Source organism: Sinohyriopsis cumingii, chromosome 3 (genome assembly GCF_028554795.1).
Source record: "Sinohyriopsis cumingii isolate HCF-2022 chromosome 3, ASM2855479v2, whole genome shotgun sequence".
In the NCBI taxonomy this organism is placed as follows: domain Eukaryota; kingdom Metazoa; phylum Mollusca; class Bivalvia; order Unionida; family Unionidae; genus Sinohyriopsis; species Sinohyriopsis cumingii.
Window position 1 is genome coordinate 67,219,098 of NC_142963.1, and position 16,345 is coordinate 67,235,442.

The following is a 16,345-nucleotide window of genomic DNA, read 5'->3' on the forward strand; positions in this document are numbered from 1 at the left end:
TAAAGACATAACGATTGTAATACTTCCCATTTCTGAGAAAATAAATCACTTTCCTATCAATTTCATACAGGTATCAGTCGATATAACATACATTTAAATTGTATAGGCCAGCTGGTAGGTGACTACCATATGTCGCTACCACACGGTAGCAGCAAATTCCCAATTTTCGATATGCAATTGCAATGACCCCACACCCAGCTGTCCAAATATGAAAAATGGGGTGGGAATATTCAGAGGAAACCCAGATTAGATAATGGACTGCTATTCATTTTAAGCCAGATTTGTAGTCCAAATTATTGAATCTCAGCTGAAATGAGAAATTGTTGTCCCTTTTATTATATATTAAAAACAATATGAGCCCCTGTATCAATACAGGTTTAGGGACTGGTTTTAATGAATTACAAGACAAGTTGATTTTACAGAAAATTCCGTTCTTGTTTATACAGCAGTATATAAATTTGAAGGTCTTTTGTCAAAATTTAAATCATCCCTTTTGAAAATTTTTTTAACTGATGGATTTTTAACCAGATTGTCTTAGGGAGATTAGGTTGTTTCCAAAATCTTGTTCTGGATTTTATTGGCACAAATAAATTCAGGGTTAAACTCTCTTTGTTACAAAACATGATTCTAATTATTTGCTTTTATTGTTTTTTTCATACTGTAATAAGAAATGTTTACAATCTATAAGATGAATATATATTGCTTTAAAATTCTTTAGAATTAAAGGTTTGAAAGGAAACAAAACTAATTTATGTTCATTATGTTGTTCCCACTTAGCTACATAATGCAGGTCAGCAAAATAAAATTATAATTTTTTATTCTGTACATTGAAATGACTTTACATGCAACATATTTCGACTTAGATGTTTTGGAGAGTCGTGAAAAAGAAACTTAATTAGATTTAGAAAATGCATGTTTTAGAATCTAAATTGTTCTTTAATTCCATTCAGTAATGGTCATATGTGAAACCTTGAAAAAAATTAATTTCATCCTGGAAATGACCTGGAAATTTATCTTTAGAAAAGCTAGAGAACCATGTATGTTTTATTTATAGCAGCTGTCCTTTTTCCAAGAAACATGCTGGTTTCTAATTACAAACTTTGTACCTCGGATTCTAATTATAGTAGCTGTATGGCTTAGTTAGGAGAGAACAAACTGGTTTTCTAACTTTTAATCTTTGCTTGCAGATTCTTTGTTCTAATTCATATCTGGTACAGAACCAGTCTGTTTTTATTTGGTGCTTAAAGTCAAGTCAGATTTATTTTAGTAAATGTGTTTGTTAGAGCAAAAATGTTTTTCAAATAATTTCACAGATGGATTAGGAAAAGATGAAAAACCGATTCAGAGATGAATGCATGAATTACGCAATACAGTGTTCCATTCTAGGGCAGCTTCACAACCCTTGCATGCTGTGTGGAAAGGATTTTAATATCGGTCGGGTGGTAAAACAAAGAAACCTTGAAATTGGCTTAATAAACTCGTTTTACTAACTCCAGTACTAAGGTAACTAATTTGTGGACACAAATTTTATAAATGCAGAGGCATTATGTACTGAGTTCTTAACAGAATATGGACTACCCCTAGCGGTAGAAGACTGCATTGGTCCTTTGTTCATACAAATGTTTCCCGATTCCAAAATTGCAGAAAATATCCAAGTGCAAGAACAATTATCTAATATTGTTAGGTGTTTAACAGAAGATACTTCACTTAAAATTGTAGAAGCCATGAAAATTGGGCCATTTAGTATTGCAATAGACAGGAGTAGTGATTATAATGACAAAATGTTGTATCCAGTCTGTGTAAGAGACTTTGACAACGGAAAGGGAAAAGTCAGTGCTCTTCTTTCATTACCAGAATTAGCAGTAGATCCCACTGGAGAAAACATTTTTTCATTTGCTTGATAATAAGTTGGCAGAACTGTTTGGGGTTTTCAGCTGATGGCTGGAATTCATAAAGGAATTGCATACTATATTTTGAAAAATGTCTCCATCATTGTACATATCAGGTTGTCTGTCATATGATGCACCTTGCTGCAGGAAAAGCTGTTGATAAATTAGAAGAACTCCTGAAGTATCAAGTTGGCACTCTACCTGACAATGTACTTCATGCAGACAGAGTTGATTTTTTTCATCTTATTTCCCTGTTAAAAGACCCAATAACTGGAAGATATACATTTCCTCTTTTTTGTCAGGTTACAAAAGGAATATTGGTTCTTTACCATTCTAATGCTGACTGAGATTGTTCAGTATTGTTACAAACAAAAAAATGGAATTCAGATCCAGGCTCAGTAACCCAGCACTTAGTACTCTACTGGTGTGCAAAACATTCAGAGACTCAGCTGGTACATAGTGGTTTGAAATGCGTTATGAGGCTGTTGCTTTTTAAAGGTCGAAGTGTTATATGCGAAAACTTGAAGCAGGAATTAATGTTAAAAGTCCAGAGGGATAAATAAATCATTTATTACATATGCTCATTGAATTTTTATCATGTTTGGATTACTCTTTTTCTGCTAAGATTACTCTTTTTGTCCACTTGGATTACACTTTTTCCTCACCAGGGGTTGGCATGTATGTATCCTGGTTTTCACCTAATGTCCAAACCTTTGTAAGGCACTATTTTTTCAAAATAAAATAACCATTTAATGATTTTCATTGCAGTGAGACATTGCTATGCTCAAAACACTTGCAGTTCCATTTTAGTTATAGCAAATGTCATGACCAGAGTAAATGAAGACAATTGCTGATGTTATGAGCTTAGTTGCTTGTGTTTACATATCTCTGTAGTATCATTTATTTTCTTGAATCGTTTGCCCTTAAAAATATTTTGTGGGTATTTAATTTTGGGGATTAACCTCTACAAATATCTAAAATTAAGAATTTCAGTGAACATCATCAGAGCTAAGGTTAAATTAATATTTCAGGGATCGTCCTGGGCTTCGCCAGTGTCGCAAATTGTGATTTTTTTACCTTATTGGCGACAAAAATATCCCATCTGGCGATTTTTTTGGCGACATACTTTTTGGTTATTTAATTTGTACATACAATCATGGATTTGGACTGGATAATTTAAAAGGGAGAGCGAAAGGAAGCCACAAACCTGACTAAGCAATGCATTGGAATCAATCTGTTACACAAACGATCCTTTGTTTGTATTGACAACCCCATCTTTACAGTGCATTGTTACATCATAATCTGCTTATGCTGACATCTGGGCTGAGTACTGTATGCTGCAATAGTCAATCATGCTACCGCACTATACCTACAACTGACCGACTTCTGAAGACGCGAATAGAATAGATACAATTAATTGTATGGCTAATCCTCTGTGTTTTTTTTTTACATATACCAATACAATAGTTTTGCTGAACCTTCATAGAAAACTGATAACCTTTGAAGTACCGACTACTGTGTATAAATACAAAGCAAATGGAAAAAATCTCAATCACAATTATATCTGTCGCCAGTGCAGCATTTTACTCATTGATCTTTTCATTTTGCCATCAATCCTGTGTTATGGCTGCAGAGACTTAAACTCCGCAACAAGAAATAGCAAAAAAAAAAAAAGTTTTGCATAATTAATAATAATTATTTATTTCTCAAAATACAGGCGTGAAAGAATCTCTAAATTGGGAATTTATGCTTATATATACGATCCAATATTGCCACGTGTTGACTCGTGTAAGTTTCATTCGTGGGAATGGAGATCCTGTTTTGCTTGTCGAGAAAATTTATACAGCATTCAGTGATCATTCTGGGGATTTAGGAAGCAATTCGCTACAAGCTTTGTGAAGCTAGCCATAAAGGGGGGTGGGGTGGGGGGCTGCTGAGAGACTACTGGTGTCACCTGTCAGCACCGTAGACTGTGAACGTGGATTCAGTAAGATGAACCTCATAAAAACTGACATCAGAAATAAGCTCTGCATCTCATCTCTCCAGAATTTAATGAGAATCCGCGTGTACAGATGTGAAAAATTAGACTTTGAAACTGCATTCAACAAGTGGGCAGCCCTAAAATCGTGACGGATCTTCATGTAACACTTTGTAACATTTTGTTAATGCTTGTTGTAATTAAAGTATTAACTAACCCATCTATTATAATTATCATTGCATGTTACATTAATAGACTAAATTAACACTTGGAAAAATGTACACTACTTGTTTTTGCGACACTTTTTGAAAACTGGTGACAAAATATTGAGGTTGGCGATTTTTTTGGCGACAGCTTTTTAAAAGCCAGGACCATCCCTGATATTTTATGGAGTCCCAAGGACCCCCATATTTGATTTGTATAGGGTCCTTACTAGATGTTAAAGGGTCCCACTTTATAGCTTCTGCAGTTAGCTGTGTGTGTGTGTGTGAGAGAGAGAGTTCCCTTGGGTTTTAATGAAAATAGGACTTACAGCAAAGGTTGCAGGCCTCTCTCACAAGCATGTTGGACATACATGAAGTTGATAAATGTCCATTACACTGTCAGGAATAAAGAGACACACAACCTTGTCAATTTTACTGATTTGTACTTATTTGTAATTCTTGAAATATGTATTAAAATTTATATCCTGTCAGTCAACTTGTCAACACGCTGCACAAGGATGTTATTTAGACAGTAATACATCGCGCCATCCAAAATAAGAATATTGGCCAAAGTGTCTTATTACCAAACTGAATTTAATTTTAATGTTTGCAATGAACATTCTTGTGCTCAAACCCGAGTACCATATTGCATTACTGTCATGTTCTTTTTGAAAGTTTGTAAAACAGTGTTGATTTGCCCTTTTTTAGATCTGAGATGTTTTGAAGTTTACAAGATCCATCTGCTTTAATATTTTCCATCGCATAACATCCACAAGTCACACCATAAAGTGTCTTGCTTTTAATCTGGAGCCATTTTCTAAAAAGACTATAGACTGGTCCGCTTCCTAATTTTATTATGAATATAATGAATCTGTGAGGCTGGGTTCACATAGATGAAACCTGTCTGTTTTCTGCTAAATAAAATGGGTCATATACAGTTGCTACAAATAGAAAACAAGGAAAATGCTTACACAGCAGCTATGTTTTTAAAGCAGATTCTCCGATTTATATGACTAGAATTAAAGAGATGATACTAAAAACGACAAACACAACTTTTAACTGATTTTTATTTATTTTATTTTTTAATTTGCCAAAATAGAGTAATCCATATACTTGAGAACATAAAATGTCATTTACTGATAAAAAGGCATAATGATTACGACAAAAGCATAATGGCTGGCATGTATGCATTTAACCCCCAAAATACTTATCCAAATTTGCCAACGGCATTTTGTGTAAGTCTCAACATGAAAGCGACAAATGGTAGTAATATTTATTGTCATAGGGTTTATCTTCTGATTTAATTTGAATCCTTAGCATATCATCCTTCTGAGATCATATGCACTACACTTATTCGGATTCACTTGGAAATTAATACAATGCATAATTAATTAGCATGACCTCAACAGACGATGTAGAAAATCCAGGCATCCTCTGTTTTGAGAAACCACTACCTTTTCTGCAAGCTAGAATTTGATTTGGTCATCAGTTTTTATTGCATCATACGGGACTCTTAGGTGGGATTTTAATGCCTCATTTTTTATTTTATTGTGTCAGTGATTCACATTTGTGCATTATTGGAAAGCCTGATAATCAAGCAGACAAACGGAGGTTGCTTCAGTACTTAAAATAATATTACCATCTGAATGAGCACAAATCAGACACCTGTCAAGATCAGTTGCTTACACTCAATGTCAAAGGGAGCCAGTGCAGCCAATTACACTAAGCTAATCAGTTAGTAAAGTATATCACCTCTGTCTGCGGTGGTTCGAGTCTAAGATTCAGCCAATGTGGGTATGTGAGAAAGCTTGCCAGTAGCTTCTCGAGGGTCGGTGGTTCTTTCCCGGGTTTTCCCGGGTTCTTCCTCCACCATTAATACTGGCCGCCATGTATAGCCTATCTTGTGCTGAAAAATGGCGTTAAACCCCACAACAACAACAACAACAGTAAAGTATATATGTATGATCCCTTCCTTAAAACAGTATCCATCAATTACTTTCTGATGACCAAGGCCTGAGCACATTAGCTTATGAGTGGTAAAATTTAACTTAGAGCCCTGTTAGTTTGGATAATGTCAACATTCCACGTGTGAACAAGAAATATGACCTGGTGCCCTTTGCTCAATTCATTTAGCAAGCAGTGTCAATATTTGATGTGTTCAGAATCGTCAAACTGCGAAGATTGAAAAACAATGGAATGGCTTATTTGTTTGATTCTTCCTCATGTACTGTTTACCTTTTATATTGATGTGCTGATGTGAAGTAAAACAAGTTCTTTTTTCTCAGTATGGGTAGAATAATGTATGAAAAACAGGCATTACTTGCCTATTTTTGTCTATTTGACACTTGTCCATCCACCAGAAATCGTAATCATATATGTATGAGAGCCATGACTGTATACATATATTCTTATCTCTCTGTCCAATCCACTGTTGAACCATCTGCTAATTAGTGATCATTAAAATCTACATTCCTACTTACAAATGCAATGCAAACTTTATTTGTGTGGAAATAAGATATGAAAACATACTAAGTAAAAATGTTTGGAACTATGATTGGGAAAGTATTTATGACAAACATTTTGGTGCCAAGAGTATAAATACATATAACATATGATGGTTAGTATTAAAACCACAAGATTGAGAGGCGCCATAGGGGCTTCTGTTGTACACAAGCTTAGGAAGGGTTAATCACAAGGAAGTAGCAATAGACAAGTCAGCATTATTAATATGCTGATATTCGTAGATAAAGGTGATCTGTTGTGGTTCTTTCTTCTTTTTTTCTTTCTTTTTTTCCTCTCTCGCTTAATCTAGCCATGGGTAGCTCCAAAATGAGCAGAACTTGCCAATTCAAAACAATGGGCTTGTCATTGAATGTATGGAATTTGATGCTTGTCAGAGATCTCAGGGTGATTGGATGATAATTGTTAATAATATAACATGTGGGATTTCTTGGACAGGTGTGTTTGAAATAAAAGGTAGCCACATGGTTTCATGAAAAGCACACTCAGTGTTCTGAAATTTTAGCACCCACAATCAATGTTCATCTACTGCTCGAGGTTTGTTAGCTGTAGAATAATAACTATGCCTACTCCGTTGAACATAATGTGCAAGGGATAATGGATTTGCTTTGTTGCAAGATGCCAATGAATTTACTAATCCATACAGACTTTTTGATATACTATTTAATGGGGAAAAGCAGGGTTCGTTTTTTCTGATCAAAACCATATATGTCACACCTGCTTGAAGTGGTTTTGTGTGTAACGAGACACTGATTGTTAACTAAATGAAGTAAGTAAATAAAGAAACTGATAAATAATTATCCTATATGATTTGATAACCAACCAACCATGGAAAAATTACATGATAAAGTATAAATAGGATACACACCACTATCAAAAGTTATTTAAGTTTATATACTGGATAGCCGTCATCATGAAACCTAATATTTATTAATTTTAATTTTGATGGATAAGTTTATTATGCATTATACAACTAGTTCGTAGAGGCCGCTGACTCTTACCAAACTTGTCTCCTCAAAGTAACAACTTTGAGGTTACATAGCAAAACAAAACTGCCCATGAAGAAAGCTGATCTCCATGGTGATTCTGATTATACATGCACAATATTTAAGGATTTAAAATTATATTAGTTTATAGATGTTCATGACTACATTAAATACTTAATGCTGACTGAATGAAGTGAATTTTACCGGTAAGCACACGGATCTTCCTTGGATCATGTCCGAAAACATAAGTTCTACAAAAACTTTATAATTGAATTTAAGTCTAAAAATTACAAGGCATTGAAATATTATTTTCCTTCAGAAACTGTGGTGTCTGAAAACTGTCCAGAAACATACTGTAAATACAGTTTACTATTAATTTATTAATCTTTCATTTTCGGTATTACTAGTCTTTGAATACCATGTGTTTTTTCTCATCCTCACTATCCTTGTGTCAGATTGCATTGATTTAACCCAGTTAGCAGAAATTACTGATGTTGGATAACATAAGGATATGTATGCATTAAAACAATATAAAATATAACACTTTGTTTAAAAGGGTTAAAATAAAACGCAATATATTATATATTTCATTACGATATTACAGAAATGGCTCAAATGGCTTTGCTGATTTCTAGGAACTGAACACAGTAAGAAAATGGGGGATTGGGTTTCTTTGTCATATGTGCGTAAGTTTTCATTGGTTTGGGGCAACAATGGAAATATGAAAATTGGTGTTCCACAACAATTTAGGATACTGCAATACATCAGAACAACAAATATGGCAGTTGGCTTCTTGTGCATATAAAACACAATACATAAGGCATACACGATATAATTGCACATTGCTTATATACAAGGAAGAGTTTGTTTGACAGAAATAGAAGTGCACTCCTATTGATAAACAAAAATAATGGGTCCTTAAGGAATTCAATTTGAAGTTCCTGACACCTGTCAGTGTGACTTTTTTAGGGTGGTATAAAAGATGCAAGAAACAAAATTTCTTAGCAAAAAGTAGAGAGAAGTGCATAATGGAACAATATATCAGATTTTCATTAGTTTCAAAAGAAAAATGTTAACAGAAGATGGGATTCATGGAGATAACAAAAAAACTAGTTAATAATAGATAATCATTAAATTTGAATAGGAAACAGATCTGGAATGGAAAATTATGTATTTCAGACCTTTTCTGGTACATTAGTGAGGATAATAAAACATGTCAGTTCTGTTTTCAGGACCATATTAGGCATTTATGCATGTAGTGCCAACCTACATGTAACATTTTACTTTCTTCCAGACTCCATGGGAAGGAGGATCATATAAACTCAGAATGCTGTTCAAGGAAGATTACCCAAGTTCACCACCAAAATGTAAGTAACCCTACTTTGATATAGAGGCATGTTCCTTGGAACTTATTTAAATTAGTTTTTTTATTTGTCTACTACTAATCTGACATTTGAAAATAAATTTAGACATTACTTTTCTGCACAAAAGTTGCAATTCTCAACCGTGTACCTTGACCAAAGTTTGTGCATGTGTAAGAAAGACATGTAGTGATTCCACATTTTTTGGGTGTGACTATAGCACTAGGGTGAGTGCAGCTGTACCACAGAATTTGTGTCCATCTCAAATGTGTACATTTTATTGTACGACTTAATATTTGTTAATTTTTTCGTAGAAAAACAATTTTTTGCAACTTGTACCATTTTTTTTAATGTTGAGTATATATAATTTCAATTGTTTGTTTTAATTTTTTTTACTTGTTATTGTAATATAACATTGTTTGCTGGACTTGACCTTGTCCAACATTGAGTTTATTTCTGCTTGACCTGCTTGACTATTTTTTAATTTTAAGTAAATAAGTGAGAGGTTTGTACTGGGATGCCTTAGAAACAATGACAGTGCTATTTTCTGCACATTACATAGAAGAGTGAGTATCATGCACAGAGGTAGGGATGATTCTAAGTGGTTTATGACTGGATCAAAACACATACAACAGGCCAGAATGGGGGCAACAAATGCCAGGATATCCTTTCCTTTTTCCAAGCCTGGACAAGGAGACGTTAATGTAACTTAATTTGCAAAGACATTGTTCATTGTTGTGCATGTATTTAAATTTCAAATGTGTTTTATACATTAAATGTAAAAGTATTGCAATCTGAAAATGCTTCTTTATAATGTACAGACATGGGCTTTTAGTTCTTATGACCATGAGTAGAAGAGTTTATGAGATGGTCTGTTACCCATCATCCGTCTGTTCATTATCACTACTAATGCTAAACACCTTGGAGAATTTTGTTGAGGCTTTATACATACATTCATCCCATGCTCAGTGTGGTCCGAAATATGAAAATGGTACTGCTCAGACCAATATGGCCACCACAGTGGTTATCTTCAAAATTTTACTCCTACTCCTGAATGAAAGTCATATTGCCATGAGGTTTTCACCAGAAGACATCCAGTTGGTCCTAAATGAAACTGGTGCAAATTGGTTTATTTGTGAACAGAAGGTCATATTATCACGGGGTTGTTACTGAAAACTTCTCATGATGTCTATCTAGTTGGTTCTGATGAAAATAGCGCCACTTATACTTCCATTCAGCCACAGTGGCCATCTTGAGAATCTTATTATTATTTATGAATGGATGGTTATATCTAAATATGGTTTTTCTTAAAGACTTTATATGATGTCTAGAGGGTGCTAAATAAAAATGATGATGCTCAGACATCCAATATGGCTGCCAGTGGCCAGCTTGAAAATCCTGTCATTTCTACTCTTCTGAACAGATGATCATTGCAACATTGGTTTTTACTAAAGACTTGATGGCATCCAGCTTGAAAATCTTGTTAATGTTACTCATTTAGAACTGAAAGTCATATCAGCATGGGTTTTCACCAGAAGACTTATAATGTCGTGTTGGTCCTGAATAAAACCATTGCTGATTATGTGTCCAATATGTCACAGGAAGAATTCTTATGGTGTAAACTGAAAATGCATCATCAGTATTGCCACTGATGCAGCCATCTTGAAAATATTGTTATCTCTACTGCTTCCAAATGGATGGCTATATCAACATAGGGTTTTCACCAATAGACAGGGTCTTAAATGAAAATGGTGCCCATTGCATATCCAATATGGCTACCACATTGGCTTGTCAAATGGGGTTTCTTCGAAAGACTTGTAATAATGTCTACTTGGTCCCAAGTTAAAATGTTGCCATTATGTCCACCACAGCAGCTAATTTGAAAATCTTGTTATTGCTGAAGAATATCAAGATGGTTTCAACACTCTGCTGTTAAAAGAGAGAAGCAGTCTTGAATTCCTGGATATTCTCACCCAGTAGAGTATCGGTCCCTTGAGGGACTCCTGTTTTTAATTGTGATAGCAGAATAGAAATAATTTTTTCACTGCTGAAAACTGCATAGACTATTGAAACTTGGGGTTTTCACTAAAAGACTTGACATGTTGTCTAGTTGGTCTTAAATCAGAACGGCACTGATCTGATGTCCAAATTGGCTGCTGTGTTGGCCATCTTTAAAATTTTGTTATCATTACACATGAATAGCTGGTCATATTGACATGCAGTTTTGACACAAAGGCTTATTGTGACGTGTAGTTGGTCTTCAAGGAAAATGTTGCAATGAAACCTCGTTTTATGAATGGCCATGGTGGCTATCATGAAGAATCATGTAGCTACATCTGATGAATTGAAAATTGTGGTGAAACAGGCTTTTTACTAAGTATGAATGGTTTATAAAATCCAGATTGTGGATATATTATAAGAATGCCTTGCACAATGTCACTTAAGTTTAGTTTTTGCTTTTACTGCAAAAGATGCAAAGTATTAATATAACTAAACTCATCGTGTGGGTATATCTTGACATTGTGTAATGGTTTCAGTTCTCAGCAGGTAACAGTAACGAAAGGTCAGACAAAAACTTAATTTTGCAATCCAGAAAATACTTTTTGACCAGTTTTGCTTTAGACTCTTAAAGGGGCTCTTGTTATATCATTCTGCTAATGAATATGGTGTTTTTGTTCAGGTAAATTTGAGCCACCACTATTCCACCCCAATGTGTACCCATCAGGAACAGTGTGTCTCTCTCTGTTGGATGAAGAGAAGGATTGGAGGCCTGCTGTCACAATTAAACAGGTTAGATTAGTAGAAGAATAGATCTGATAATTTTTAGGATGCAAGTAGAATTGTATTGACTGGTTTGTACATTAATTTAGCAATCACAGAGACTAATTTGAAAATAACATGTTGTTTGTTATTTAGTTTTTAGTAAAATGAATGGCCTGTAGTGTTTATACTGAATGACATTATTACAATCCACAAGAAAGTTTTGCAGTGTCGTGCAGGTCATGTCAGCTTTAGAAATAATGCTTTGAAGATAGGTTGATATATTGGGGAAACACAAGGCACAATCTTTTTCCTGATAAGTGGGCATGTCACAATATTGGAATTGACTTAACACCTCATCAACATATCATTGCACATTGCACATCTCTTATCAAGATTACTTAAGAAATAAAAAGTGACAAACTTTTGGACATTTTGATAATACAAAAAAAATATTATAGAATGGATTACCTGTTCGAATTTAGATTTTTATGAAATCTCAGAATATTTTTCCTTCATACCTATTATCTTTGGCTTAAGGTTTACATGTAATTTCATAAATTTTAAATGTTTGCATTGTTTAATCCTAATTATAAAGTCTAAGACCAAGGATGCTTTTGCCTGAATTTATTTTTTGCATGACGATTCATGCTTATAATGGCTGGTGCTGATTACTAAATGCTTTATAAGTGTGACTGATGTAATTTCGATCACATTTAGATATTAGAGTGAATGTTGCCCATTTAAAAATATGCTCATCTTAAAAATGTAGTTTATTGGTTTAATCTCTCTTTCAGATTCTTCTTGGTATCCAAGAACTTTTAAATGAGCCAAATATCAAGGATCCAGCACAAGCAGAGGCGTACACAATTTTCTGGTAATCATTGCACATCTGAATTCCTTGTAAGCTGGGATATCTTTAGTTGGTCCATCCATCTTGCAAAGCTTGTTAGCATCATAATACAATAACCAATTTACATAAACAAAGAAAAAACTTGTTTAAAGTTGTTTTTTGTAATGCTAGTAATTGAAGTCACATTAGATGACAGGCTAACATTTAAAAATAAAATTTAAATTTCTATAAATAATACTTATGAAACCATTTCGGACATTTTTTATCCATTTTTTAGATGACCATGTTATATTTTCATAAAGTTTGAATAATTTTGGGGTTTTATTAGTTATTTTACATTTTGGATTATTTTCAGTAAACATCTCATTTTGATGATTGTGCAAAACAAGCTTAATCTAAGCAAATAAAATTTTGTCGGCATCTTTCCATCCAAATTTAGATGACCCAATTTGACTTGTAGCTCATCTGAATGTGCTTCTCAAAACCTGCTTGACCAATTTCTCTGCTGTATAACTTTACAGCTGAGATAATGTGTGTATGTCTGTATGTGTATATATAATCTTTAGATATCACATTGGGAGCCTGGTCATTAGGGTTACTAGTCAATGTCACAAGTTCTTTCACAATATCTTATCCAGTCTATAGAGGCCACAGGTGGGTGAGTTGTGTAAGGTGCTCATCTTTACAGATCACTCATTTCTCACCTGTCTGCATGGGTTTGAGACTTGGCTGGCTCAACCAGTGTGATTACATGTGAAAAGAATTACTATCATAAACAGTGGTAGTTAGTGAGTGAACACCATAATTTAATGAGAGCAAAATTCAGAATGGTAAATTTTTTTGTGCAGTTCATTTCAAGTGACCCATGTATTCCATCATGTAATGTTTTTGTTATGGACTACTTGAGCACTAAAAAACATTTGTTAAAATATTTAAATGTCCAATGAACAGTTGATAAGGAGTACAGGTGTGGTGGTAAAACTATGAGAGCGAATAAGATCATCTCATTTTACTTTGTTTCGCCACTACTAGTGCAGTAAGTACTATTTTAATTTTTTCTTGATTCCCTTTAAAATATTGTCCCATGGATTTGGATTTTATATTTGGTATTTTCTTTCCACTTCTCAGTTTCAATACATATTTTGAGATTGCTTTCATGAGCTTAAATATTAGTTGTCAGGGAAGCCATATCAGGCCCACATGGAACTCTTGTTCCTTTTCTAAAGTATTTTACCCTATTGAACCACTAAACAAATCTGATTGAGGTATGCAACACACCAGGTTTTTCACATTGTTGAAAAGGCAGTTTAGGGAAATAACTCTGTAGGGAAGTCAGCTACCATGCTTTATGGGGTTTTCATTATTGCTCAAGCTTTCAAAGTGGTTATTTTTCTTTCTATAAGATTAACTTCTGTAGGCACATACAATGATGTATTCCTGGCATGATTGTGCTACATGTTTCACATGCGAAAAATAGGAATGAAAAAAATATGAAGACTATTGCATCGGTGATTTTCTATATTTCACACTCAGTAATGCTAATGCATAATATTGATTTTGCCTCTGAAAATCATAAAATAAGTCCCATATTCAAGACAGTTTTCTTCATACCATTTCCCACAAATTCACAGATGATGTTTCATGTCTTTTTCACTTTTTTTCAGTCAAAACAGAGGAGAATATGAAAGACGAGTTCGTGAACAAGCTTTGCGGTTTAGAGATCCATCACTGGCCTAATTTGTACAATTCATTGGTTCTTAAATTCTTGTAGCCATAGCTGTCCAGATACCAATAACATTAAGACGTCATAATAGTGCACTACATTAGTAAGCTAATGAAAATATGACAGAATAGTTCGTTGCCAGTTGTATCTGGCAGTCTGCATTTTGTAAATATTGTATATTAAAAACAAAAGATTGAACAAGAGTTATTTCCTCCTCCTCCCTCACCCCATTTTATCAGAAATAAATTTTGTTCATTTGATAAATGGAGAAAGGATATAATAATAGACTTTTCATCTACACACCTTTCACACTGTTATCGTGCTTGCCCAAATCAGTTTGCATGATAGAAACTTAAGACTTTGGCATATGACTTGGGGTGATCTGTCAATGTGCACATAGATATTAAAATTTCAAAACAGCTCCTGTGGTTGGGACTACCGGATTTGGGTTTCTTTTTGCATAAATTGAAAAAATGGTAAAACCTTGTTTCTTGAGAGAAAACTCCTTAGGACTGTTTCATTTAAACTTACATGGTTCCCAGGGAAGGCAGTTCTTAAAAAAATGTCAGAGTACTTTGATTTCAAAGAGTTCATATTAAATTGATAAGAAAATTCTAAATTGCATCTTTGAGTGTGTACCATGCATTAAATGTGCCTTCCCTAGGTCCCAGGTAGGTTTTACTGAAACAACCCTTATGCTAAAAACATAAGCAGTCTCTCAAGACAGGTGATCTTGTAACAGGTCTGTGCAAGGAGGGCTAGTGTTCATGGTTGATATTCATTTGGGTTTAAAAGGATACATTGGCATCAGTGTAGATGCATTATATTTTGTATTTATACTTTTTGTTACAGTATTACATGTATTCATGTCCAGATCATTTAAGTAGCAATAAAGATACAAATAAACATTCACATATATGTTGGGGTAGATGTTGCATATTCATGACAGTTTAATAACGACTAGCAGTTCTGATGGAGTCTTAAATAAACAAGGAAGATATATGTACCAATTTAATTAGAAGACAGAATTCACTCGTCCAGAAATAGATTGGTTTAGCCATTTGATTCACTCTCTACAAAAAATGGATTAATTCAGTAAACAAAAAATGTAACCAGTATTCTACAATTATAATAGTAAATGAGATATCCGACAGCTTTACTTTTGGCTAGGTGTTTACATTTTAATAAATTTAGCATTAATAAAGCAACAAGCAGTAGGAACCTTTACAATGATTAAACAATTAAGATCATTTAACTCAACCAAAATACCCTAATAACTGACCAAGATACAGAGACCTCATTCACCCAGGCATTACATATTAAACTCAATAGATGACTGACATACTTGGCATGCTACAAGAAAAGCTAGGTGAGGAGACTATGCATTCTGACACTGGGATTTTTCAACAGATCAAGAAACAAAATAAAGACCTATGAACTATATATATCCATGACCTCCTCCATTGAAGGAATGGTTAATCATCATAATATTGGTAATAAGTTTGGCAACATGCTTACAGTTAGTGACATATACTGTAGTCTGGTTTACTGTTGGTAGCAGATAACACTACGTGAAGGTTTAAGGCAGGCATGTTCTGTGTTCTTCAGGGCAGATAAAGGATGAAAAGACCAAAGTCAGATAAGCAACCAACTTGCACCGAGATTTCAACATTTACAGCCACATGAATAGGCATACTGGGCATAAAATGACAAATGTAAACATTCAGTTGACTTTGTCGCAGGGTCACTTGAAAAATATACTGAGAATACATCTGATGATCATACACACTCGTGGCATGAAAGGACAAATTTAGATGTACATGTAAAGGTGACCCCTGTGTCTATTCTTACCCCCTTAGACCAGACCTTAGGGTCATAGATTGGCTAAGGGATGTGACAGAGTGAAATTTTTGCATAATGGTATTACAACTTCAAAACATCTGTAAAATTCTTTTTCACATGCATAAATGAAGAATTGCTAAAATAGCATCCATGTACTGCTAAAGCTTGTAAAAGAGAAGATCATGTTCCGTTATATTTCCCTTTTCATAGTAAAGTCAACATGTTTTTGA

At 34.1% G+C, this 16,345-nt stretch overlaps 1 protein-coding gene across 1 annotated transcript in view; it reads left to right on the plus strand.

Moving 5' to 3' along the window:
* Nucleotides 1-16,345, plus strand: part of LOC149803025 (SUMO-conjugating enzyme UBC9-B) — a 34,399-nt gene extending 18,054 nt beyond the window's left edge. Inside the window, exons 4-7 of the mRNA XM_089952582.1 lie at nt 8,871-8,943; nt 11,618-11,727; nt 12,495-12,574; nt 14,215-16,345. Of these exons, the coding sequence (XP_089808708.1) occupies nt 8,871-8,943; nt 11,618-11,727; nt 12,495-12,574; nt 14,215-14,287 (336 nt within the window). The 3' untranslated portion in view covers nt 14,288-16,345. The remainder of the gene's footprint in view (nt 1-8,870; nt 8,944-11,617; nt 11,728-12,494; nt 12,575-14,214) is intronic.